This window comes from Rutilus rutilus (genome assembly GCF_951802725.1).
Source record: "Rutilus rutilus genome assembly, chromosome: 2".
NCBI classification, from domain to species: Eukaryota; Metazoa; Chordata; class Actinopteri; order Cypriniformes; family Leuciscidae; genus Rutilus; species Rutilus rutilus.
Window position 1 is genome coordinate 60,148,673 of NC_140210.1, and position 27,907 is coordinate 60,176,579.

The 27,907-nt window shown below is 39.9% G+C and overlaps 1 protein-coding gene across 2 annotated transcripts; it reads left to right on the forward strand.

Moving 5' to 3' along the window:
- Positions 1 to 390: 390 nt before the first annotated feature.
- LOC311286253 (NLR family CARD domain-containing protein 3-like) lies at positions 391 to 27,580 on the forward strand (the record flags this gene model as incomplete). Of its 2 annotated transcripts, XM_084402381.1 has the most annotated exons (9): positions 391 to 523; positions 1,845 to 1,970; positions 2,094 to 2,216; positions 2,729 to 2,932; positions 8,415 to 10,265; positions 18,196 to 18,369; positions 24,815 to 24,988; positions 25,077 to 25,241; positions 27,324 to 27,580. In XM_084402381.1, the coding sequence occupies exons 2-9, from the start codon at positions 1,945 to 1,947 to the stop codon at positions 27,406 to 27,408; spliced, it is 2,802 nt and encodes a 933-aa protein (XP_084258507.1). In that variant the 5' UTR covers positions 391 to 523; positions 1,845 to 1,944. The 2 variants fall into 2 exon arrangements, with proteins under 2 accessions (XP_084258507.1, XP_084258508.1); XM_084402382.1 differs by lacking the exons at positions 18,196 to 18,369; positions 24,815 to 24,988; positions 25,077 to 25,241; positions 27,324 to 27,580 and having other exon boundaries at positions 8,415 to 10,269.
- Positions 27,581 to 27,907: the final 327 nt, after the last annotated feature.

Here is a 27,907-nt window from a genome sequence, read left to right on the forward strand (position 1 = left end):
TGTTAAGCATTATTGTAGAAAGCTGTAATGAACGCTTTTTTAGTAATAATTGGGAGTTAGTTAAATACATTTCTTACATACAGCTCCTTTAATGAGAAACTAAGTGAGTAAAACTGAGGAAAAGGCAGTAATTAATGAAACTTCTGCTCTTATAATCACAGACCCCTGGAAATCTCTCAGATGATCAAACTGTTTGCTTCATAAATGACAAAACCAGCTTGATGATATTTACAGATGTAAAGAGAAGTCTAACTCCATTATTACAGCATTTCTGAGCTTAGAGATTGAGGAAGTCATGATGTCACACACTCCAGTATACAGTAGGAGGCGCTAAACATCCTTCACGACAGAACTAAACCCGCCAGAACACTGAATGAGGAAGAAGAAGAGAGATGGGCGGGGTTTATCGCTGATATCTGAGCCCTCTGCGCATGCGCATTCAGAAACCGAAAGTAAAGAAGATCCTGAGGAAATGTAAATTCACCTTCAGAAGTCTTGAAACATATATAGTTATCACATCACGGTAAGTTCATTTATCTGTTTCAGATACCATGTCATATTATTGTACAATGTTTTCGCGTCGCTATCATATTAAACTCGATCTTCAAGCGTTTTGTTTATACTTGCCGCATGTGAAAGTGAACAAGTTCATCTTCAGGATTATCATGATATCGAGCTCTAGGGATTCTGCTTTTAGTTGAGATTCAGTTACAGATTCTCCACAATCTGAACTATACAGAGGTGGAAAGTAAACCTGAACACTTCCGGTCTCCTGAAGGCCAGCCGTCGACTCACAGACGATCAGCTTTAGTGAAGATTGATTATGACACACTGATGTATTTCTGATCGCTACAGAAAATCTATACTCTCCAATTAAAGTGTCTGGATTGTGATATTTAAAGGAAGAAGCCCGACTAGATAATATGATAAATTATTTATGCTAATGCTTTATTTCACCTATGTGAAAATTCTCATTGTATTACTATTATTATTATTTTAATATTTAATAATATTCTTTTTGACTTTGTGAAACTAACAGTAAAACCACTTTTTTTACTACCTTTCCATTATGATTTTTTTTCATACTTTTCATCCTCTTTATTGGTGTCAAAATCACTGATTTCTCCTTGTTACACAACCAGACTTTTTAACTTCAACAATGATAATACAGTTTAAAAATATGACTAGTAACTATTAATTTACCTGAATTAAGCACTAGTAAAATAATAAAAATACATTATAGTATTTAATGTGAGACCACTATCAATGTACATTTTTATAAGATACATATAGCTGTCACACAGTATTGGTGTCAGTACTAGACATGTTAAGTTAAATAAGAGTATTTTGCACACATGAAATGCTAAGTATTAATTCAGAGCTAATCAGTGAAGCTATCTTCCTTTTTTCACAAACAAATACAGAAATGTCATTTCTACCACAGTCATTTATGGTCACAAAGTGCAGTTGATATGGATTATGAGAGTAGATATGTGTAATACTTTTTATATTATAATATATTACAATATAATTTTATATTTATATTATGATATTATTTCTTATTTCTAAAGTATACTTTTATATTCATTTATTTATTTTTTTATCTATTTTTAAGATGCCAGACAACAATTTATATGACAGTAATGACAATAGTAATGGGCTAAGACAACAAAAGGTCCCAGGCCTACTGGAACCATAGACTGTAAACTAATATGGACGACCCCCCGCTCTCTTCCATCGCAGGAACATGTGCTGAAAATAATCTTGAACACACTGTAAACCTCTGTGAATTAAAGCTGCTGAATGTGATATAAATGTAATGCTCTCAGTGTCTCCATATAAAGGGAAGATGCGAGTCTCTGAGAACGAGTGCAGCGTCTCCAGAACCCAGCAGTGAGTCTCTGAAGAGTCACAGATCTATGAATAATCCCACAAATCCTGGAGATGGACTCAGTGACCTCTGACCCCAGGTGAGACACAATCCAGTGCTGGACACAATAGACCAACTCACACAACATCACAGATCATCTGAACTAATCATTTACATTTAATCCAGTGTAAAGATGTGTATAAATTATCATATCTTTTCTTAGTATCTCCAGGAAGAGGAAGAGATCTTCATCTCCAGAACCCAGCTGTGTGTCTCTGAAGAGTGACAGATCCATTCCTCTTCTTCCTCCTAACCTCAGTGATGAACCAGTGACCTCTGACCTCAGGTGAGACACAATCCAGTGCTGGACACAATAGACCGACTCACACAACATCACAGATCATCTGAACTAATCATTTACATTTAATCCATTGTAGTGTTGTCAAAAGACCCGGTACTTCGGTACCAAGTCGGTACTAAAAAAATGTAAACGTCACGGTACTAAGTTTTCTTAAGCACCGGTGGTACCGAGGACCCGTTCAAACCCGGTTCCTTGATGCGCACGCATGCGCTGACCGCGTCCAGTTACACGTCCTCTTTATTAAAGCGCTGAGACATGGCGACAGGTGTTGTGCCGATAAGAAAGGAGGAAGGAGACACATATGGAAATATTTTGGATTAGGCTAATGTCACGTTGCCATAAGTGGCCGTTCACATAGCACGCTTTTTGCGCGTGCAGATTCGTTATCCCAAATGTAGGCGCGCGGCGCGAATCTGATACCGAATACTGAAATTTTGGTACCGTGACAACACTAATCCAGTGTAAAGATGTGTATAAAGTATCATATCTTTTCTTAGTGTCTCCAGTAAGAGGAAGAGATCTTCATCTCCAGAACCCAGCTGTGTGTCTCTGAAGAGTGACGGATCCATTCCTCTTCCTCCTCCTAACCTCAGTGATAAACCAGTGACCTCTGACCTCAGTGATAAACCAGTGACCTCTGACCTCAGTGATGAACCAGCGACCTCTGACCTCAGCGATGAACCAGTGACCTCTGACCTCAGGTGAGGATAAACGTGACCTAGACCTAAGACTATTTTCGCAGAAAACACTGTAATGGCTTTCCTGGCCTGACTATAAGTCATGTGGCGAAGTTGAATCTGTGCATAAGTCACATGTTATTATTACAGGTATAAAGTGGCTCTACAGAGGACAATAGTGTTAATTTGAGTTATTTTGTCAATTATGGGATTTTGGTTTTGTAATATCAAAATATTATATTTATTATATTTACGCTAAACTAAAAAACAGAAATGAACTCACTGAGTCACGTGTGCAATTAGACGTGCAGATATACAGCAATACGATATACATCGCAATAATGAATAGTGTTCATCACAGCACCAAATACTGACATGCTTAAAGATTTAATAGGATATTTATTTTCAATTTAATCAATCAATTTAAAATTTTAATCTGACCTAAAACATGCCCTAGATATTGACTGAAATCGTTCAGATTCTTTATTATTATTATTCAGTCTCGCTTTACAATAAGAATGAGCTCTCTGATGTGAACAACACCAACACGCATGAGAAGCGCATGGCGGAACGAGGGAAGGAGACGCAAACGCACTTCCACTTTCTGACAGTAGATGGCGCTGATGCAGCCGCAGAAATGCAGCCGTTACCCTGGTAACCCTGTACTCAAAGCTGGCTGCCATTCACACGTGTGTATTCACAATAGTGTTCATCACAGCACCAAATACTGACATGCTTAAAGATTTAATAGGATATTTATTTTCAATTTAATCAATCAATTTAAAATTTTAATCTGACCTAAAACATGCCCTAGATATTGACTGAAATCGTTCAGATTCTTTATTATTATTATTCAGTCTCGCTTTACAATAAGAATGAGCTCTCTGATGTGAACAACACCAACACGCATGAGAAGCGCATGGCGGAACGAGGGAAGGAGACGCAAACGCACTTCCACTTTCTGACAGTAGATGGCGCTGATGCAGCCGCAGAAATGCAGCCGTTACCCTGGTAACCCTGTACTCAAAGCTGGCTGCCATTCACACGTGTGTATTCACAGTAGTGTTCATCACAGCACCAAATACTGACATGCTTAAAGATTAAATAGGATATTTATTTTCAAACTTAAACATTGTTACATTTTAATCTGACCTAAAACATTCTTTATTATTATTCAGATTCTTTATTATTATTCAGTCACACTTTACAATAAGAATTCATTAGTTAATTCATTAGTTAACATAAACGGACAATGAACAATACTTTTAAAGCAGTTATTAATCTTAGTTCATGTTAATTTCAACATTTACTAATTAATACATTATTAAAATCAACAGTTGTAACTCTATTATTTAATGGACCTGAGCTAATGTGAACTAACAATGACCAGTTGTATTTTTTTAAACTAGTGTTAACAAAGAATAATTTAAGAAATAAATAAATAATAATTACATTTATTTTAAAGTTAAATTTATTTTAAACCCCAACTAGAACAGGAAACTAAGAGACCACAACTTCAACATAACAACATATATGCCTGAAAATATGTTGTACTTTATTGTATTAAATGTTCAGGGTTTTTCCTGCATGAGAATTACGAGGCGGCCTCCGTCAAATATCGTGCCGCCTCCGGCTCTCGACTAAACTCGACTGACAGTCACATGATCAGAAACACTTTCTCCAGCGTGACGCTTCTGTTGCGGCGGGTTCCCGGCCGGTGTCCGTTCTCAAACCGTATAGTTTGCCGATAGCGCTGCGCGGGTCGTCATCATCCGCGGGTCGGGCGGCCAAGAGTTTAATAAAGACACGGAACTCTCATCACGGTAAAACACAATTAACATGCGTCACTCTTTTACTTTCGTTTTCAACAGCGTAATTCTCTTCAGGGAAAACCAGTCAAGGAAAACACATGCCAAGGCTCGACAGTAACGCTTGTCTGGGACACGTGGTGTTTTTGTCTTGTTTTGAAGGGACAAGTGAGAGAGAATTGTACTTGCCCAACCGGACAAATGCCCTGATTAAAACACCAATATCAAAAAATGTAATAAAAAATAACAAGGGAATCACCAAAAACACGAGGATGATTCTGACTTTATTTCATTTAATGTAAGTGGCGATTAATAGCCTATAGTTGATAATAATATAAATGTCTTGCCGTGTTTCCCTACGTTTTGATTGTTAACAGCCTAGTGTCTTATTCTAATTGAATGTATTGATCAAATTGAAGAATTTGAAAGGAAAGATGGAGCATACATTTAATAAAACTAGGGGAAAAATGCCCTTTATAAAGGTAAAAAAATGTATTCTCATAAGAGTGTTTTCCAACAGTGATTTAATGAAACATTGACAATTTAAGTTTGAAGGGAGTAAAGCCTCTGTTTAGGTTATTAAGGAAATGTAATTTTGCCAAAAGAAGAACTTTTATTTTAAATAAATGTTAATTTTAAATCAGCCTACTTCAGTGTGATGTGTGTCCATATCATCATGCTTAACACTGAGAATCTGAATAACTGTGATGATCAGATGCAGATTTCTAAATCAGAGAATATCATATTTTGGGCGGTTGGCGGGCGGATTATTTATTTTTAACAGCGGATTCGGATTATTTAAAGTGCACCAGATTAATTAATTTATTAGGGCTGTAGTCAACCAAAGAAATGCTTAGTCGACCAAAGTCCTGTCCTGCACAACGATCAGTCGACAAAAAAGAAAAGAAAAAAAGACGCGATGTTTTGCATTTTGATTGAACATTTATTAAACAATTGTCATAGAGCATTTATAAAACAACAACGACAAAACATCAATAATACATAAAACTATAATAATGCAATTCTTTGAAAATTGAGTGATTTTTTTTTTTTTAACTGTAAAGTGAGGAGCTCTGTCCTAGGTCTATAGAGACAGTCACAGCCACAGCACCTGACCACACCACACGCTACAATATATATCACTGCTAAAACTGCCAAATAATGAACAATCCTAACAAAAGCTCTCGTTTATACAGGCTGTATATTCTTCCTTACTTTCAAACAAACACATAAAAAACCCAAATAGCCTAAAAACCAATCCTAATAATAATAGGCTGTATAGTAGGAAGGTCTATAGGTTTATTTTCGTTTTGTTACATTATTTAGGCTATTTTCAAATGCGTCAAGTGTACAAATAAAACCAAAAACATAAGAAAACACAGTCTACTGAGTCAGCATAATAAAGCCGTTAAGGCTACTTACAGATCTGCAGGCCTAGTCCACCTTTTTTATGTTGTGGGCCAAAAACACTAACATGTCCACATTCTTGGGTAAAAGACAGCTCCTCGACTTCTTAACAATAAATCCTGCTTTGGAAAATATGCGCTCTGCAGGAGTGGAGGTTACAGGGATGTAGAGCAGGCGTTTGGCTGCCCGAGCAAGTCGTGGATATCTCTCCTCATTATTTAGCTATCCTCATAGCTTGCACTCCACAGTCTTGTCGTCTTTTTTTGTAAAATGCAGCCAGACAAAAGATTTAGATTTCTTGGACATTTTGTCGACTAAAGCCAAAACAAGTAGCGTTCTAACTGAATGAATACAGCAAAACTAGCTATTCCTTACTGAGCGCGAAGCAGCAGTGCAGCCAGCCACAGGTGCGGTTCCCGAGTGCTCTACGTGGTGCGCTAAACTGTGGCTCTGTTACAAAATAGCCTAAATTAAAGCATTTAAAGTTGGGGATAAAACATAGGCTAATTATATTTAGAATACAGTAATATATAACTCCTTATAAAGGAATAAATATCAAGGAGTAAATCAATGAAAATGTCTTTATTGGTGAAATTATACTACTGGTCTACCAATGAGAATGTCAGTCGACCAAGATGGCATCGACCGATTAGTCGACTAAACCAGGGGTTCCCAACCTTTTTTGTGCCAGGGACCAGCATATTCATAAAAAAAATTCCAGGGACCAGTTGTCAATTTTAAGATGCATCGTTTGGAACATATCACTGTGTAAAACAGTAACAGCCTATCATTTATTTGCATATAATGAACTAGGTGGCAACAAAGGCTACTTGTATGAATATACCAATCTTTTTAAACTTTCAGACCGGTTCACAAAATGTTTCCCTTTTCTGCCATACAATTAGGTCTACTTCAAAAGCAACTCGCACAGCACTCACTCACTAGCAGGTGGCAGTAATGGCAAATTGTATGAAAATACCAGTCCATTTCACCTGTCAAATCTCTCCAGAACCACTAAAGACAATCCCTTCAACAGCAACTTAGTGTTTTCACACACCAACAGGTGACAGCAAAGGCTAATTGTATGAAAATAAGAGCCAGTTTCAACAGTCAGGCAGTTTCAGAATACAATAGCAAACACATAACTTAGTGATTTCAGCCAATCATTTTTAAAAGTATAAAATTAGAGATTAAGCTTTAACCTTTAACAAAAAATACCAGATCAGACCAATGAGAACAAAACTATTTTAATGTGAGCATGAACTGCTTATTGATATTACTATATTTGTAGCTGTGCACAAGACAAGCTGTTCTTGCTTCCTGAGCATCCATAAAAAACATATGCATCCAAAACAATGCACACAAATTCCAGGATACAATAAAACGAAATTTAAAAAGGTCTGCTTTACAAATATGAACGAAAACCAGCTTACAGTTTTTCACCACAAATAACACAACGGATTTGGCGCCACGGAATCGCCTGTTGTCATAAATCCATACCTAATGTACATGAGGTATCGTATTTTATGAAGCTTTACTTTTTTTATTTCTCTCTCTCTCTCTCTTCGAGTTGGTCATCGCCTTTTCTTTTACCAGAACTGTCCGCAATAAAATTAGCCATTGAAAAAAAATATCGCGGCCCGCTCATCTCTCCACTTCCCTGTCACTTCAGGTGCAGCTCGCTTTTTTGCAGCCCGTTCAGATATGACGCGTTGCTAAGCAATCGCAAAGCGCTCAAAGAAACACATTTTAATCTATTTATTGTTTAGGTTTTGGATTAAATAACATGACGTCATAGCACTTAAAAAAGCATTTAAAAAGACAATTATTATTATTATAAAAAAAGAAAAAAAAAGAAACATTATTCTGGGAATATTTCAAGGCCCGGTACTAACGGGTCCACGGACCGGCACCGGTCCGGGGACCGGGGGTTGGGAATCACTGGACTAAACGACTAAAGTTGACAGCCCTAGAATTTATCTTTAAAATGTACAAAATGTTCTTCCGGGGGGGCATGACCCCCGACCCCCCGAGAGGTACCGACCTCCACCCACTAAACTACTGTGGGAAACACAGTCGGCTATATGATGGTCTACGAAAAATACTAATTTTATTATCTTACTATTAAAATACATGATCAGGATTTTACCTCCTCGTTTTGAGCCAGGAGAAACCCTGAGTGTTGTTTATAAGGAGAATCTGTTAAACTGACCATGTTCATTAATGTGTTGCTGTTCCTTGCGTGTTTTATTCACAAACATGTTTTATGTGTGTATTTTGTCCCCATTCAGAGATGATCAGACTGGAGACCAGGATTCTCCTCAACCAGTGAATGATGAACTACAGAGAGTCAAACACAGACACAAAGCCAGCATGAAGAACAAGTATGAGAGATTATTTGAGGGACTGAAACTCCAAGAGAATGAAACCCTCCTGAACAGGATCTACACACAGCTCTACATCATAGAGGGAGAGAGTGAAGGAGTGAATGAAGAACATGAGGTTTTACAGATGGAGAAAACAGCCAGAACACAACACTCACAAGACACTCCAATCCACTGCAATGACATCTTTAAAGCCTCTCCTGAACCAGGACGCGAGGAGAAAGAGAAGATCAAGACTGTTCTTACTAAAGGCATCGCTGGAATCGGGAAAACCGTCTCTGTGCAGAAGTTCATTCTGGACTGGGCCGAGGGAAAAGACCATCAGGATGTAGATTTCATGTTTGTGCTTCCATTTCGAGAGCTGAACTTGATCCGAGATCATCAGTACAGTCTTCACAGACTTCTGCTGGACTTTCATCCTGAACTTCAAGATCTGGACTCAAAGATTTATGAGGAGTGTAAAGTTGTGTTCATCTTTGATGGTCTGGATGAAAGCAGAATCACACTGATGTTTTCAGACGCTCAGGAAGTTTCTGATGTGACTGAGACTTCATCAGTGGGTGTGTTGATGTCAAAGCTCATGAAAGGAGATCTGCTTCCCTCGGCTCTCATCTGGATCACCTCCAGACCAGCAGCAGCCAATCAGATCCCCTCCAAATACATCCACCGTCTGACAGAGATTCAGGGATTCAATGAGCCTCAGAAGGAGGAATATTTCAGGAAGAGAATCAGTGACGAGCATCAAGCCAGCAGAATCATCTCACACATCAGAAGAGCAAGAAGCCTCCACATCATGTGCCACATACCCGTCTTCTGCTGGATCTCCTCCACTGTGCTTCAGAAGCTCCTGGAAGAAGATCTGAGTGCAGAAATCCCTCAAACTCTGACTGAAATGTACATCCACTTCCTGCTGATTCAGATCAACATGTGGAATCAGAAGTATGAAGAGAGAGATCCAGAGAAACTCCTGCAGTCCAACAGAGAAGTGATTGTGAAACTTGCTGGAGTGGCTTTCCATCAGCTGATGAAGGGCAATGTGATGTTCTATGAGGAGGACCTGATTGAGAGCGGCATAGACGTCACTGACGCCTCAGTGCATTCTGGGATTTGCACTGAGATCTTTAAGCAGGAATCTGTGATTCATCAGAGGAAAGTCTACAGCTTCATTCATCTGAGCGTTCAGGAGTTTCTCGCTGCTTTCTATGTGTTTTACTGCTATTTAATGAAGAACAAGGAACCACTGCAGCTTCTGGATGAATACATATTTTACAGGTCTGATGAAGTCTCTCTGTATGATCTACTAACATCAGCAGTAAATAAAGCCCTTGAGAGTGAGAATGGACGGCTGGATCTGTTCCTGCGGTTCCTGCTGGGCGTCTCACTGGAGTCCAATCAGAGACTCTTACAGGATCTACTGACACACACAGAGAACAGCTCAGAGAGCATCAGGAGAACCACACAGGACATTAAAGACATGATCAAAGATGATGATGCTGATCTCTCAGCTGATCAATCCATCAATCTGTTCCTCTGTCTGCTGGAAGTGAAAGATCAGACTCTGTCCAGAGAGATTCAGGAGTTTGTGAAATCAGACAAACACTCAGAGGAGGAACTCTCTCCGTCTCACTGCTCTACAATCTCCTACATGCTTCAGATCTCAGAGGAGCCGCTGGATGAGCTGAACCTCATGAAATACAACACATCAGCTGAGGGGAGAAGAAGACTGGTACCAGCTGTGGTCAACTGCAGAAAAGCTCTGTGAGTGTTTAATCATTAATAGCTAAAGAATCATTTTAATAATGCATCTTACATCTTTACAGGGGTCATGACATGGAGTTTTTACTAGTGGTGGGCCGTTATCGGCGTTAACATGTAAGGAATAATTGACGACAGGCCGTTGAATTATTAGAAAAATAATGCACACCCGAGGTGGTAATGCGGTCACGACGCGAAGCGGAGTACTACAGCTCAGGGCTCGCAAAATCGCCTGCCCGACGTCCCGGGGCTATTGTGTTTTCCAGTCGGGCTACCAAAATGCATAACCGGCCTGCCCGACGGGCTATCTGAAATAGTGTTCGCTTCAGTCTTGTTATAATCAGATCCAGCGCGCTCTTCATCTTCAATCCGCAGCGGCGCCGAGCAGAGCGCACGTCAGAAACAGAGGACGGTGTGTGTGTGTGTGTGTGTGTGTGTGTTCATCTGAGTCTCATTGGTCTGTCACTCATTGGTCTGTGGTGCTCGTCAATGTCAGAATATTTGAGATGACCAATCAAATCAAAGTAGGCGGGCTTTATGTTCACAAGAGCGACTCGACGCTTCAGTTCACGGTCAAGTATAAGAGATAAGATGTAAGTAGCTAAACTAAACATTTCATATTTGACAGTTTTTTTAGGTTATGAATGTGAAACGAATGACAAAAATAATCAGGCAAATGAATATACTGTTGTCGAATTTCGCCATTTTGAACTGAAAATAGGCCTATGTAATGTGACTAATTAGTTTACTGTCATTGTGAGGGGACATTAGCATTAGTCTTGAAATGGACATATCCGAGAAATAAAAAATTTAAACCCCCTAATAACCTTAAATGTAGGACCTCTTTGATTATAAAGCCCTGTCTATGGCCCTGTATTAGGAATAAGATCAATAATGAATGTGTACATATTGTAAATTAATTTAATAAACTTAGTTAGGCTACCTAAGGTTAGCTTTCCTAGTAGCTTTCAGTAAATTAATGCATCTGAGAAAATGATTCATAAATCAGCCTATCAGTTTGACCCTTTGTTTACTTTCTTCACTGACAGACAAAAATGAAAAGCCTCTATCAGTCAAAGCTCAGCTTTAGGAGGGGAAGAGACAGAGCAAGAGAAAAACTAAGAGAATAGGAGTGTGATGCTGATGAGGAGAGAAAAATAATCAGCTGCCCACTGACATGGTTTTAAAGCTATTGTTATCCAATTTTTTTGTTTTCAAAACATCTTAAAATGCACATATGTAGATCAGAGAAATAAGAATTATCTCGGGGGTGCCCCCGAACCCCCCTAACTAGCATATCTCACACTCGGGACCTCAGTGATGAAAAAACCCTGCCATCTGCATGTTAATGAAACAAGTTAATAGTGAGTATTAGACCCTAAACTAAAACTAAAGAGTTACTTTTTTTTTTTTTTATCATCGCCACAGACACAGACTGATTCATGATCCACACTGGTCACACACATTTCAGTTCAGTTAGAACCAGATGCATATTTGTTGATATTTGTGTTTTGAAGAAGTTTTTGATTCATTGTTTTGACTCCTAACCAATATTCTACATAAAAAATTGTAGTCTTTTTATATGGGCTAGTCAAATTAATTTCGGCCTACCAAAATCTGAAGAGTGCCTGCCCGAAGGGCTACCAGCGATTTAGAAATTTTGCGAGCCCTGCAGCTACCACACCTCGAAACATTGTTCAGATTCTGTATTTCAAGACGTTTGTAAAGTTTTTGTCATTAAAATGCTCTTGAATCTGTAGGACTACTTTCTTACGCATCTAATCCCATGCCTCCGTTGCTAATTCCAAAACGTCACTTTAGAGTTATTAACGGAGGTTTGAGCCACTGATAGCAGACTAATGCTGGCACACACGACTCTGGCACATTCTCTGACTGTTTTCATCGACTGCAGCAGATTATAAACACCGACTTTGAACACAGACTGAACGCGCTGAACACGCGTTTGGACATGATCAGTCATCAGATTACATTGATAACCGGCCTTAAAGTGTGTCCTCGGCTTTATGTATTTCTGTGTTATTGTTAAGCCTCACAAAAGCCACAAAAACATTATAAAGAACCGTCAACTTTTCGTGCACTATATTATAAGTGTTCTAAAGCCACTCCACAGTTTAATGTGATAAAGTGATTTAATGATTAATATTGAAGTCGTTAAACTCAAGTAAGTGCTTCCCTCCGCTGCGGCTGTCAGTCATTCTCCATCCAGCACTCAAACAGCGCGCCGCGTTCGGTTACGGCAGTCAACATGATGAAACTCTCTCCAAGATGATCAATGTTACTATTGTTATACGGGATACGCATAAGCGATTTGTGCCGCTCTGTATTGGAGCCTTTCATATTATAAAACTTTTGTGAAATGAAAGATTATTAATAGATTTTACTTTTATTAGACTTGTAAAATGAGTTTAACAGACTGGTAATGTCAACAAATTCAACATATTGTTAAGCAATTTTTGCAAAAAAAATAAATTAATTTTTCTGAAGGAAAATAAAAAATTCTGCATGATTCTCTAGAATAATTTGGGACCTCTCCTAGCATATTGTATCTCCAGCAGTGGAGAATACCCTCTCAGAAGGGGTAGAATATGCTTGAATGTAAGATGTGTGTAGAACAGATTATTTTTAAAATCGTTTTGAATGATTGATTCATAAAGACTTTACTTGTTTCATTACTGGATGAATTAGCGCTCTAGCAGTTAATAAACAGAACTGCATGCGTCTTGCGGAAGAACATTGTTGCCGGAGCTACTTCTCTCTATTTATGTCTATGACGAGTCACGCAGGTACTGGGCTACTCTGCAGCGGCTGCGATCCGCCAGTCTAAAGTAGGGATGTCCCGATCCGATCCACGGCATCGGTATCGTGCCGATACTGGCCCCAAATGCTAGATCGGATATCGGAGGGGAGAAAAAAAATTATCCGATACCTATGATCCGATACCCATTAGGGGTGGAATGGTACGTATTCGTACTGAACGTACGTTCGGTGCATGGATTTACACAGAGAATACACGGTATAAAAATAAATAAATCTCGCGTGCACATTAATTAATGTAATACGGAACTAACGTTACTGTTAGATACGCGCATATGCGGGTTCTTTAGGGACACCTAATCTGTAGCCCGCCTTATCTCTGAACACGCGTCTATATCGCTTCAAACGCTCACTTTATCATTATATGCGCGCGGCGCGTCCTATTCGCTTTGGACGCGCAAATGGATTCAAACTGTTCAAGCATCGAACTAGACGCGATAGACGCAAATTTGACGCTCTATTCGCGTTTGGCGTGAACGCAGCAAAATTAACAGGCTGCGATGTCAAGATTGCAATGCTGAAGTGTGTGTGTGTGTGTGTGAGTGTCAGAAAGAGAGAGGCACGGGCGCGATCGAACAGTGGAAACATAAAAACATACTCCGTCATTTTCATACAGGACATCATTAAAACTGCAAAAAGTGTTTAGCCTACTTATATTTGTGTAAAACACAACATTGTGCTTTTGTCAAACTGTAAACTCTTGTCAAACTGTAACTGTCTCACACACACACACACACACTGTTTAAAAGCAAAAATGATCTCATCTTTTGGACATTCATCATTGCATTGGTTTTCATTTCTTGTCCTAAAACAGAGCACTAATCTGTTTATTTTTAAGTTACACATTCTACATTGAATAAAAAAGAAAATCAAATGTGTTTTTAAAAGTAGTATTATTTTATACAGAAATAAATTATTTATAATTCAGATGAGAATAAAGTTAAAGTTAATTAAAATTTTAAGGAAACAAATATATTGATCTGAAATATAGCAGGTTACCAAACATATCTCAAGGTCTTTTGAATAAAGGCTGGCAGTCTTTCATTATCATCTGTTGTTGTGGACTATATACTGGAGAAGTATTTGTTCTCCATTTGAGTGAGGTGTTTTTATGTGGCTAATTGAGCAAAGTGCTTCCATTATATTTTATTATTATTAGTATTAGTTCAAGAATAAAATAAAAATATCGGATTGATATCGGTATCGGCAAATAGCCAAAGCTTCGGTATCGGTATCGGTATCGGAAGTGAAAAAGTGGTATCGGGACATCCCTAGTCTTAAGTATAGTCCTAGTAAAAACGCTTATTGCAGGCTTAACGTAGTAATTCTGGATAAGACAAAAACACGGTTTGAAAAAAAGGCTTTCATGATGCACTCGCTCATTGTATACATTTTGTAAATTCTGAACACAAAAAAGTTACGGACTGTGTCTTTATGAATGTTTTGAAGCATCAGATGTAATCGATACACTCGTTATTTGAAGGCAGCCACTTACAAAAGGTGATTTACTCTATTTTGGTTGCTACCGTAGACATCAGTTTATACTCGAATTATAAACTTTTAGTACTTCTGTGATCATTTGAATATTTGTAACAGAAATATCAATAGGCTACTGTGTGATTGTAAAGCTGTTTCATATTGACAACTGCTCTCTCTGGGTCAACAACAGCGCAAACAGATTTGAATGTTCAGGGAGGTTTTTGTAATTCAGGAATAAGATCGTGTGGGTGTTTGAATCGAGATCTTTTAAAGATTAACTTAATCGTGCAGCTCTACGCTCGCTCTCTCTCTCTGCGTTGATACCTGACGCAAAACGTATTTGAGTAGCGCGAGGGCTTTTCAGTGCATTCATTACTATTTTAATATGAGGTGAGACGTCGCTATTAAAGGATAAGCTCCCAGCACTTCGCCCACACAGCGCACCAGAACCGGTTTCGGAACCGAAACTTAGGAATTTCGCACGGTTCCAGTATTTTTTCAAAAACACTACCGGTTCTGGATAAGAACCGGTTCTCGGTTCCCAACCCTAATCTTTGCACAAGTTTCTTTGCAAACTCTCTCTGAAAAACTCAAAAACTATTTGTTGATGTGAATGTATTTGCCCATGTGACGTCACAAAACCCACAATATTCTAACAAGCCATTTTTGGAGCTTGGCTGAACACATTTTTTTTTTTGTCTTTTTTTTTTTTTAGGACGTTTTAAGCTGTGAAACTTGCCGGATGTTTCAATGGTACAAAGACCTCTTATGTCAAAAGAATTTAGTAATTTGAATACAAAATTAAATGTTAAAAAAGAGCAAGCGCTTGTGGAAAGGAGATAGCGGTGTGAACTGTGCTCTCCATGATGACGAGGAAGTATCAGCAAAGAATTAATTGATTTCTAGCCCTTGCATTAGCTTTACTACTAGATAGATATATTTATGGAGATGAGAAATAAAAAGCCGTCATTATGTCATTAATATCAGTCCGTCAGTAAAGCAGTTCTAGGCTTATTCTTGGCTGGATAACTCCTAAGGGTTTAAAAAGCCCTCTTAAAATTAAATATGAACGCAGTTTTGGATTAAATAAAAGTACAGTCAAGTCAAATAAAACACGTTTTATCTCCTGTATAGTTTGGTAACACTAGTCAAGTCAAGTCTATTTGTATAGCGCTTTTCACAATACAGATTGTATCAAAGCAGCTTCACAGTATTAAATTAAAATAATTTTTTAATTTTATATATAAGTTTGTTTCTAGTGGAATTTATTGATTGATAAAATCAAATTAAATATCCCCAGAATATCCCCAACTGAGCAAGCCAAGGGCAACAGTGGCAAGGAACCGAAAAACTCCATCAAGTGACCTAATGGTGTCCTAAAACTCCAGGTTTGGGGGGGGGGGGGGGGGGGGTGTCCGGGGGTGCAAGATTTTTATTTATTTTTTATAACCCCTTAAACCATGACTTCTGGCAAGTTTTGTGGATAGAAATGGACATTTTGAGACATACAAATTTGACATACCATGACTGGTCACAAACAGGATTAGGACAGGATTATTCATGTTTTTCTTTTGTGTTAATTTTCAGATGTAAGGTAGAAATTTATTGTGGAAAAATGAAACTCTTTCCTCCCTCATCTGCACTACTGATCTTTTTTTTTGTAACACACTTTCGCACTTAGATACATCATCATGTAACCAGTACTTTCATTTATTTTATCCTGTAGATATTTTGAACATTAAAATCCAAATGAAACTTTTCATTAGTTTAAAAGGTGACTAGCTTAGCCTATTTTACTTCACTAACCTCCAGGGACGTGCAAAGAGTTAATCAGGGGCAGGGGCTCAAATGTAAGAAAGACAATTTGCTGTGATTAATCGCAATTAATCGCATTTCCCCCAAACTTGTAATCATCAATATTTAAATATAGAATCACTAATTAAATTAAACAACACACAAAAAAGGGGGAAAAAAGAAAAATGTCCACACAAATTGGACAGGAAATAGCCCTATATTAAAATAAAAAACATCAATATATTATTCTTCATTCAGTTCTATGCAACATACTCAGATTTAATTTAACAGATTTATTTTTTGATTAATTGTCAAAATAAAGTATAGTCATACAAAGCTCTTATTACCAGAGCATGTGATCAGAGCAGGTAATTTTACCATTGTTGCCCCCATTGCTATACCAGCTCAGCAAACAGAAGTCTACTGAGATATTTCACGTTATTTGAGCGGACTTTGCTTTTCCAGTGCGTGATCGGTAGCCAACATGATTGGAGCATTTGGGCCGTTAAGGAGCAGAACGCGCAGCGCAAACACAGAGCGGAGAGCGCAGTGAGCCGACACACACTCACACACACACACACACACACAAACAGAACGGAGAGCGCGGCGCAAACACGGAGCGGAAAAGACCCGCACGTGAAGTTACGAAACAAGCTGCGTGAGAATGAAACCTGATCGCCGAACACGGAAGGGCGGGACGGCATATTTTCCATAGACAGTAAAAAAATGGACACAGCGACCCCATAGACTTCAACGGAGAAAAGTTCGTACCGCTTCTCCTTTCCACAAACGCTTGCTCACTCTCCAGTGGCGTCTGTCGTGGTGTCGCTTTTATTATGAGTGCGCTTTCCGCGCGCCCACATTTGAAATATTTGCATGTGAACGGCCCCTTATGACAACGTGTGTAAGTGAATGTCGTGATATTACTGATCATGTGAAGATTTTGCAGCGCCGCTGTTTAATACATTGTAGGGGAAACACTGATGATAAAATCGGTGTTATATGATCATATTTTCTTGATCTAGTAAGAACTCTAGCGGCTACAATACACTACAATAAGATACCATTCATTAACATTACTTAATGCGTTATCTAACATCAACACATTGAGTGAACAATATATTTTTTCAACATTAATTAATGTTTGTGAATGTTATTTAATACAAACACTTGATTGGTCATGTTTGTTCACTTCATTCATTGTGCATTAAATAATGTTAACTTTTGATTTTAAAAATGTATTTTTAAATTAACCCCAAGGAGAATAATTGCGACAGTATATAACTATTGTTTATTGTTAAGTCATTTTATCTAATGTTATCTAACAAATATAATCTTATTGTAAAGTGTTTTTAATACTACAGTTTCCATATTTGTAACCGTGATATACACTTTATTATATGTAAATTTAATCTAAATTAAGCTTTGGTGCCGAAATTGGTACAGAGAACCGTGGATTTTCACTGGTATTGGTACTGAATACTGAAATGTTGGTACCGTGACAACACTAGTCCCCAATTAAGCAAGCCAAAGGCCAATGGCACCAGAGGTGAAAAAAGGCGACAGTGGCAAGAAACCAAAACTCCATCAGGGCCGAATGGAGAAAACAACCTTGGGAGAAACCAGGCTCAGTCGGGGGGGCAGTTCTCCTCCAGCCAGCGTACGAACAGTGTATGATTATGATTCAGGCAGCATTATAGGTCAGAAGTCAGATGGATCTGGATATTATTCTGATTGTTCCAATCTAATCTGAGATAAGATTATCTATGAGAGATAATTTACAGTCTGCCGTTCATAATGTCGATGTGTGTGTGTGTGTGTGTAGGTTGTCTGGCTGTATGGTGACAGAGGAAGGCTGTGGTTATGTGTCTTCAGCTCTGAGTTCAAACCCCTCACACCTGAGAGAGCTGGACCTGACGAACAATGACCTGCAGGATTCAGGAGTGAAGATTATTTCTGAAGGACTGAAGAGCCCACACTGTCAGCTGCAGATTCTGAGGTATTTAAGAATATATAAGAGATTTACCACACCAACACAGAAAAGAATACAAAGGGAAAAGGGAATCTAACCATTATAATATTTTTGTGGAGTGTCAGAAATTAACCCAGTTTTGGCAAGGGACTGAAGGAAATTTGAAAGCTGTTTTTGAGGTGACGATTCCTTGTAATTGTGAATGTTTACATCTGGCTAATATTTCTTTTGATGGGTGGAATAACATCGATAAGAAACATTTACATTTACATTTACATTTAGTCATTTAGCAGACGCTTTTATCCAAAGCGACTTACAAATCAGGACTAAATTAAGCGAGTCATCATGAAGAGGCAAAAGACAACAACGCAAGAAGTGTTCAGAATACGAAGTTCAGGCATTATTCAGAGTAGCATAAGCATGATAAGTGGGATTTTAAGGGAAAGGTGTTTTTTTTTTTTTTTTTTTTTTTTTTATGAGTTTAGGTGCTCATGGAAGAGATGGGTTTTCAGCTGTTTTTTGAATGTTGTCAGGGATTCAGCATTCCGGATGAGGGTGGGGAGAGTGTTCCACCAGCATGGAACTGTGAATGAGAATGATCTGGAAAGTGATTTTGTGGCTTTCTGTGATGGAACCACGAGACGTCGCTTGTTGATTGATCGTAGGCGTCTGGTGGGGATGTAGGCTCGTAGGAGTGAGTGAAGGTAGGAGGGAGCTGAGCCTGTGATAGATCTGTAAGCAAGCGTCAATGCCTTGAACTTGATGCGAGCAGCGAGAGGTAGCCAGTGCAGAGAGATTAACAGAGGGGTGACGTGGGCCCTCTTGGGCTCGTTGAAGACAAGACGAGCTGCAGCATTCTGGATCATCTGAAGAGGTTTGGTAGCACATGCTGGAAGTCCGGCCAGAAGAGCATTGCAGTAGTCAAGCCTAGAAATGACCAGGGCCTGGACGAGGAGTTGTGTTGCGTGCTCAGTTAGGAAAGGCCTGATCTTCCTGATGTTGTGCAGCGCAAACCTGCATGATCGAGCTGTCTTTGAAATGTGATCTGTGAAGGTCAGCTGGTCATCAAACGTTACTCCCAGATTTCTGACCGACCTTGATGGGGTGATTGATGATGAATCAAGCTGGATGGTGAAGTCGTGCTGTAGAGACGGATTGGCAGGGAGGACGAGCAGCTCAGTCTTTGCCAGGTTGAGCTGCAGGTGATGTTCCTTCATCCATGTGGAGATGTCTGCCAGACAGCTCGAGACCCGTGCAGCTACTGTGGGATCATCTGGTCGAAATGAGAGGAAGAGTTGTGTGTCATCAGCATAGCAGTGGTAGGAGAAACCATGTGCCTGTATGATGTGTCCCAGTGATGTAGTGTAGATGGAGAAGAGGAGGGGACCAAGAACTGAACCCTGGGGAACCCCTGTGGTCAGTTGATGTGCTCTGGATACCTCGCCTCTCCATGCGACTTTGAAGGACCTACCTGTGAGATAGGATTCAAACCAGTCGAGTGAAGTTCCTGTGATGCCCAGTGATGAGAGGCTGGACATAAGGATCTGATGGTTCACGGTGTCGAAGGCAGCAGACAGATCAAGGAGAATGAGGAGTGAAGATTTGGAAGCAGCTTTTGCAATCCGTAGGGCTTCTGTGACCGACAGTAATGCAGTCTCAGTTGAATGCCCTTTCTTGAAGCCAGATTGGTTGACATCCAGCTGGTTGTTTAGAGACAAGAAGGATGTTACTTGGTTGAAAACAGCTCTTTCAAGTGTTTTTGCAATGAATGGTAGGAGAGAGATGGGTCTGTAATTCTCTACAAAAAATGTTTAGCGTTGGTTTTTTAAGCAGTGGAGTGACCCGAGCCTGCTTGAATGCTGTAGGGAAGGTGCCAGTATGGAGGGATGAGTTGATGATGTGTGTGAGTGCTGGTAGAAGTGTGGGAGAGATGGCTTGTAGAAGGTGTGAGGGGATGGGGTCTAGAGGGCAGGTGGTAGGGTGACTGGAGAGGAGAAGTGTAGATACTTCTTCCTCTGTTAGCGGCGAAAAGGAGGACAGAGGGGTATTGGCTGTGGAAGGGGTCGGTCTGGGTTCCTGTGTGTGTGGAGCTGAGAATTGACTGCTGATAGTTGTTGTTTTGTTGGTGAAGAAGTTTGCAAAATCATCGGCAGTTAAGGAGGAGGAGGGTGGTGGTGGAGGTGGACAGAGGAGTGAGTTGAATGTCTTGAAGAGTAGTCGTGCGTTGGAGGAGCTGTTGATCTTGTTGTGGAAATAAGAAGATTTTGCAGCATGAACATCAGCAGAAAAGGACGAGAGGAGAGATTTATACATACTCAGGTCAGATGAGTCTTTTGATTTGCGCCATTTCCTCTCCGCTGCCCTGAGTTCGGTCCGGTGTTCACGGAGAACCTCAGATAGCCAGGGGTTAGAAGGAGTAGCGCGTGCTGGCCTGGAGGAGAGAGGGCAGATTTTGTCTAGAGTAGAGGTTAGTGTGGAGCATAGGGTATCCGTTGCAGTATTCACATCCAGAGATGAGAATTGTGAGGGTGGGGGAAGAGAAGAAGACACGGCAGAGGAGAGATGGGAGGGGGAAAGTGAGCGTAGGTTTCGCCTGAGGGTGACTGGTGGTGGGGTTGGTGGCGCAGGGGTAGCGAGTTGTAGACTGAAGGTGATGAGGAAATGATCTGAAACATGGAGAGGCCTCACCAAAATGTTGTCTGTGATGCAGTTGCGTGTGTAAACCAGGTCCAGTTGGTTGCCTGATTTGTGAGTACCTGTGGTGATGTGTCGTTTGAGATCGAAGGAGGCTAGTAGAGAGGTGAAGTCTGTTGCATGTGGTTTTTCGAGATGAATGTTGAAGTCACCGAAGACTAGAAGTGGGGTGCCGTCCTCAGGGAAAGAGGACAGCAGCACATCCAGCTCCTCTACGAAGTTACCCAGCTGACCTGGGGGGCGATAAATTACTACAATATGGATCTTACTGGGAGTTGTAAGTGTGATAGCATGATATTCAAATGAATTGTTGTTGCATAGAGAAGAGAGCGCTGAGTATTTCCAATTGTTGGAAACGAGAAGCCCTGAACACCCCACCTCTCCCAGACTGGCGAGGGGAGTGAGAAAAGGAGAAATTGCTAGAGAGAGCAGCGGGGGTTGCTGAGTCTTCAGGACGAATCCAGGTCTCAGTCAAGCCCAGGATACTGAGAGTAGAATGAGATGCAAAGGCTGGAATGAAGTCAGCTTTGTTGACTGCTGACTGACAATTCCATAGACCCACGGAAAGAGAGAGAGGAGTGTGTGAGGATGAGAGAATGGGACGCAGATTATTAGTATCGCGCTGCCTTGTGCGCGTGATGAAAGGGCGTTGTCGAACGATAACAGGAATGTGTTGAAAACACATGCTGATTCGGGAGAAAGATAAGATAAGAAGTGGAAAGGGTGACAATAACAGCTGACAATAACAGGAGAGCAGAGTATTCCAGAAAACACACAGTTGCGCGTTTCAGTCGAGCCTCTTGTCGCTCGCTTGTCCAACGGGAGTGAACTGAATCTCGTCTATTTAAAGGTATTCTAACAGATGCTGGTTCGGTCTTGCAATTAAGTGGATAACGCGATAATGGGCCAACTTTCGCTTTGAAAGTGCTTGACTACAAAGCAACGCTGACAATAACAGGAGAGCAGAGTATTCCAGAAAACACACAGTTGCGCGTTTCAGTCGAGCCTCTTGTCGCTCGCTTGTCCAACGGGAGTGAACTGAATCTCGTCTATTTAAAGGTATTCTAACAGATGCTGGTTCGGTCTTGCAATTAAGTGGATAACGCGATAATGGGCCAACTTTCGCTTTGAAAGTGCTAGGAGCAGAGGCTTAAAGTGCAAATTAGACTTTAACAATAATACTTTTCACTCGCGGCTGTTTGTTTAATGTGGCAACGCGTCCAACTAAAATACACAATTATGTGAAGTTAAAAATATAAGGGAAGCTGAGAATCGAAGATGGCCTTACCTTGACTACAAAGCAACGCTGACAATAACAGGAGAGCAGAGTATTCCAGAAAACACACAGTTGCGCGTTTCAGTCGAGCCTCTTGTCGCTCGCTTGTCCAACGGGAGTGAACTGAATCTCGTCTATTTAAAGGTATTCTAACAGATGCTGGTTCGGTCTTGCAATTAAGTGGATAACGCGATAATGGGCCAACTTTCGCTTTGAAAGTGCTAGGAGCAGAGGCTTAAAGTGCAAATTAGACTTTAACAATAATACTTTTCACTCGCGGCTGTTTGTTTAATGTGGCAACGCGTCCAACTAAAATACACAATTATGTGAAGTTAAAAATATAAGGGAAGCTGAGAATCGAAGATGGCCTTACCTTGACTACAAAGCAACGCTGACAATAACAGGAGAGCAGAGTATTCCAGAAAACACACAGTTGCGCGTTTCAGTCGAGCCTCTTGTCGCTCGCTTGTCCAACGGGAGTGAACTGAATCTCGTCTATTTAAAGGTATTCTAACAGATGCTGGTTCGGTCTTGCAATTAAGTGGATAACGCGATAATGGGCCAACTTTCGCTTTGAAAGTGCTAGGAGCAGAGGCTTAAAGTGCAAATTAGACTTTAACAATAATACTGATGTTAATTCTTCTGGCAGCCAGTAAAAAAGTAATTACAAAGAAATGGCTAAAACCAGAGCCACTTACAGTTGATGATTGGATTGACATATTACACTATATATATATATGTGACCCGTCACGGAAACCAGAGACACAAGTCGGCAGCACAACTTTCGAACTTTTCGTTTTTTTGCAGAATCTGTTAGTTGAGATCACGAAGAAGCCTCTGCATGTTTTGAGATAGCAGTATTGGTATATTTAAAAGCGTACATTTTGAGTTTGAAATCGGCTTGTTTTTCGGAGATTCTAGCACGCAGTAGGGGCGTGTCATTGTCGGTGTGTATTTCCATACTGAATAAGCCAGCGTGGCTACTTATTATGCAGCGCTCTGGTCGGCTCTATCTGATTTCAAAATTCAATGAAGATGGACGCCAATAACATTACGATGTCCAGCAATCGATTTAAATAGTAGGTTACATGGGGTTTAATTTGTCAGGCAATAAAATCTATTCTGATTCTGATTCATAGCCTACTCATACCATATACATATATATATACATACATATATATACAGTATATACATTTTTCTGACCTTTCTGCTCCCCCCTGTACTTTACAGCTTTACAGGGGGGAGCTTTACAGGGGGTATGGCTTATCTAAATGAGATGTAAATGAGCCTCTATTGTCACTCCCAGCAGGAGAGAGAGGTGAGAACTGCACAATCTTCAGAGGCTGTTTTCTCCCCTTTGAGCTTTTTTGAGTGTCTACCTTTAAATGGCCACAACTTCTCCAAATATTATCAGATTTCCATGTGTTACACATCGTTGGAAAGCTTGGAGACTACACTTTCAGAATATGAATAACTCAAAATGCCCCAGAACCGACTTGTGTCCCTACTTTCCGTGATCGGTCACATATATATGCGTGTGATGGAAAAGATTTCCTTTTCCTTGAGAGCCCAGATAGAATACATTTGTTCAATATGGTAAAAAATTATTATTATATAAAACCAATTCGCACTGACATTTTTTGAAGCATAAATGGTCTGTAAGGTAATGTTTTTTTTATAATTATAAGTAATAGCTCCCCTTGTTCTTGTGTAAAACACAAAACATCTGTATAAGCTTGAGTATTTCATTTCCATGACCATTGGTAGACATGATGGGTTATAATGCTGTCTCTGTATTGACGTATATGTTTTTGTTTTATTGTAAAGAAGCATTTCTGCCTTGATAAATGTATATATTTGTCCGCTGAAATTGAAAAATGAACATATAAGAGATTATTTACAATGTGGGATTACAAATTTAAGAATATGTTTAAGATCTGCTGATCCTACTTCCTTACATAACATCACATGAAAAACTAAGGTGAACTACACTGTATTGGGCATTCAAGGTGAACATGATGGCATCAATTTACTGATTAGAAGTCAGCTGTCTAAACATTGTAATAGTCAGGGGTTTTGTTAGTCTTTGATCTTCCAACTAAGAGTTGAACTGTGTGTGAATGTTTACCTAGTCTTAGTTCCCGTGACCATTTGTGTTTATACCATTTGGGGAAGTCAGTTGGGGGTAATTGCCTCTATTGTCTTTAGATGATTAGATTTAGTGATCATCTCTAAGGCTGTGTGTAAGGTCAGCACCTTTAAGGACAGCCCACTGAAATGCCTATAAGACAATATGTAAAGTTACATTAGTCAGACTAGTTGGAAGACCTGCAGCACGCTCAATAAAGAATAACTTCTACTTGAACGAGATCCCAAACGTCTCCTGGTTTTGCTTCGATGAAGGAATAAAAGTTTTCAACAACAGTCTGCCAGTCATGTGAGTTTTTTGTTGATGATCTGACTGTGTGTGTCTGAAGATGGTCTGACTGTGTGTGTGTGTAGGTTGTCTGGCTGTATGGTGACAGAGGAAGGCTGTGGTTATGTGTCTTCAGCTCTGAGTTCAAACCCCTCACACCTGAGAGAGCTGGACCTGACGAACAATGACCTGCAGGATTCAGGAGTGAAGATTATTTCTGAAGGACTGAAGAGCCCACACTGTAAGCTGCAGATTCTGAGGTATTTAATAATATATAAGAGATTATTTACAGTCTGCTGGTCATAATGTTGATGTGTGTATGAAGATGGTCTGACTGTGTGTCTGTAGGTTGTCTGGCTGTATGATGACAGAGGAAGGCTGTGGTTATGTGTCTTCAGCTCTGAGTTCAAACCCCTCACACCTGAGAGAGCTGGACCTGAGCTACAATCACCCAGGAGTCAAGCTGCTGTCTGGCAAACTGAACGATCCAAACTGCTCATTGCAGATACTCAAGTATGTGGGACAAGCAAGCCTCATTTACACTGCAGGTCCTGATGCCCAAATCTGATTTGTTGCCTATATGACCGTCCGTTTACACGTTCTTGCCCCATATCCGATTAATGTGTTTACATTTGACATACTATCTGAAACGTTGCGCATGCTTAAAGGGGGTTCTTGCACAGATGGACAAACATGAAATGTGCTTGATGCTAGCTTTGCGATATACCGTATTTTCCGGACTATAAGTCGCACTTTTTTTAATAGTTTGGCTGGTCCTGTGACTTATAGTCAGGTGCGACTTGTATATCAAAATTAAGTCATACTGACTGACATGAACCAAGAGAAAACATTACCGTCTACAGCCGCGAGAGTACAGATGCTGCTTCTGTAGCCTAGCCCTGACAAAATTACTGAAAACAACTGAAAAACTGTTAACTGAAACATTAACCTAAAGACAACTGATAAAGACTGAACACAAACAAAATGCCCCCAAAAAGAAAAAAATCTCCATGTTTTCGGTGCTGATGTGATGGTGACGCGTTCATGTAACATGTAACATGTAAGGGTGGCTCTGCCAATAAAGCACCTAAAAGCTGTCACAAAGAACCGGCAAAAGTAATGATTATGAATATGTCAAATATAGCAAGGAGACATTTTAATTGTTTATTAATAAACAAGTGTTTTCTGTGTCAGTGTCGGCTGCAAAGATGAAGTTGACGATGCTGACTCGTGATCTTCGCCGTAGTGAAGGCGCCAGAGAGAAATACACATTTCATACAGATTACATAAGCAGAGAGCAGAGCAGTCTTATTTCTTTTTTTTTTAATTGTTCTGTTTAACAGTAGACATTTCAAGCTTTCTATATATGTCTCAGCTCTGTGAGGCAAGTAGGCCACCGTATATGCTGAGTTTCGGTTCATTTATGAGATGAGCTCCAGTTCACATGCCGGTGCCTCCGTGTCGGGATTATTTATTGTCTACTATATTTACTTCTTATTTATTAAATCCAGGCAATTGGTTGATGAAACAGATCAAAATTAAGATACAATTAATACAAAATGAAATTTAATTCAGCATACCATTGGCCAACATGTAATTTTGCTGTATTCAGCACAAACTCTGCTACAATAATATGTGAGCAAAATGGATGTACATGTTTGCATTTTATAGAAAAAAATATTATGCCTGGTTAGTACGTTTTGGGAAAAGCATTGTTACCGCAATAAGGCCATTTAACACACACTGAATAGCTGTCCATAAGACTTTTGAATGACTATTCTTGTAGGCTAGAATTTTTTCTACAAAATGATGTGGAAATCATTCTGATCACTCTTTCACAAACAGCAATATAATGATTTTAATTTTGCATGTCAGTTTTTGTGTCAGCACTGCTGTATGCATGGGCCATGAATATTAATGTGATTCACACCAGGGGTGTGACTAAAGACACTCCCCCAATGGCTAATGGCCTATCAAGGTGCTGTGAGGCAGCCTGAACAAAGAATGAGGAACTGATGAATGATTCACTGATGAATAATTACAAAAAGAACAGCATTTATTCAAAATAGAAATCTTTCCCAACAATGGAGAAGAAAGAAAGAAAAAGAGACCAAACTTTTTTTTTGTATAAAATACTCAAAGAATCATGAAAAAAACTATGACAGGTTATAAAAAAATATATTAAACAGCACAACGGTTTCCAACATTGATTTAAAAAAATAAAATACCTGTGTGTGCTTTGCATGCCACCATTCTTTCATCCACAGATAAGTTTCTTTTAGGATGATAGATGGCTTTACAAGCATGACGAATAGTGTCCATGAGAGGTTTGACCCTGAAAAGACGGTCATGTTCAGCTGTGCCCCTCTTTCTGTCATTATCCATATCTGCATCTGGGAGACTCATGTGCACATTCCATGAAATGGTGCGGTATCTGTCCCGGGACATAACTGTAGCTGGAAAGGGTACGGAGAAAACACTGCTTTGCCGCCAGTAGTCCCTGATGGAGCTGACCTTCACCATGGCCATGTAGAACAGCAGCCCGATGTAGCGGTACATCTCACTGTGCTGATATCTGTCCATTTATATTTGCAGCCCTTTGCAGTTGCCTTGGCAGCCTGAGCATTGGTGTTGTGGCACAGAGTTGACACAGCACTTTCTAAAAAAAATGTTTGAATAGACTCAGTTGTGGTCCAGTTTCCCGTGCAGGACGGAGTCGCACAGTCTGTGGAACCATGTCAACATCAGTCTCTGTTTTCCATGTCAGAGTGGACTGCCTGTTGCTTGCCTGCTGGTTAGCCTTCGCTCTCTTCAGGACAGGTGCTTGGACATGTTCATTGTCACATCTGTAAAAAAAATAGATTCATGGGTGAATGTAAACACAATTAGGCTTCATTTCATCTGTAAAATATTACGTCTATGCACTTACTCAGTATGATTCTCGATCGCACTGGATAAGGAGGATGATAGACACACACACACACACACACACACACACACACACACACACACACACACTCTTGCGTTCATAAGGAGGATGATAGACACACACACACACACTCGCGTTCATAAGGAGGATGATAGACACACACACACACACACACTCTTGCGTTCATAAGGAGGATGATAGACACACACACACACACACTCACACTCTTGCGTTCATAAGGAGGATGATA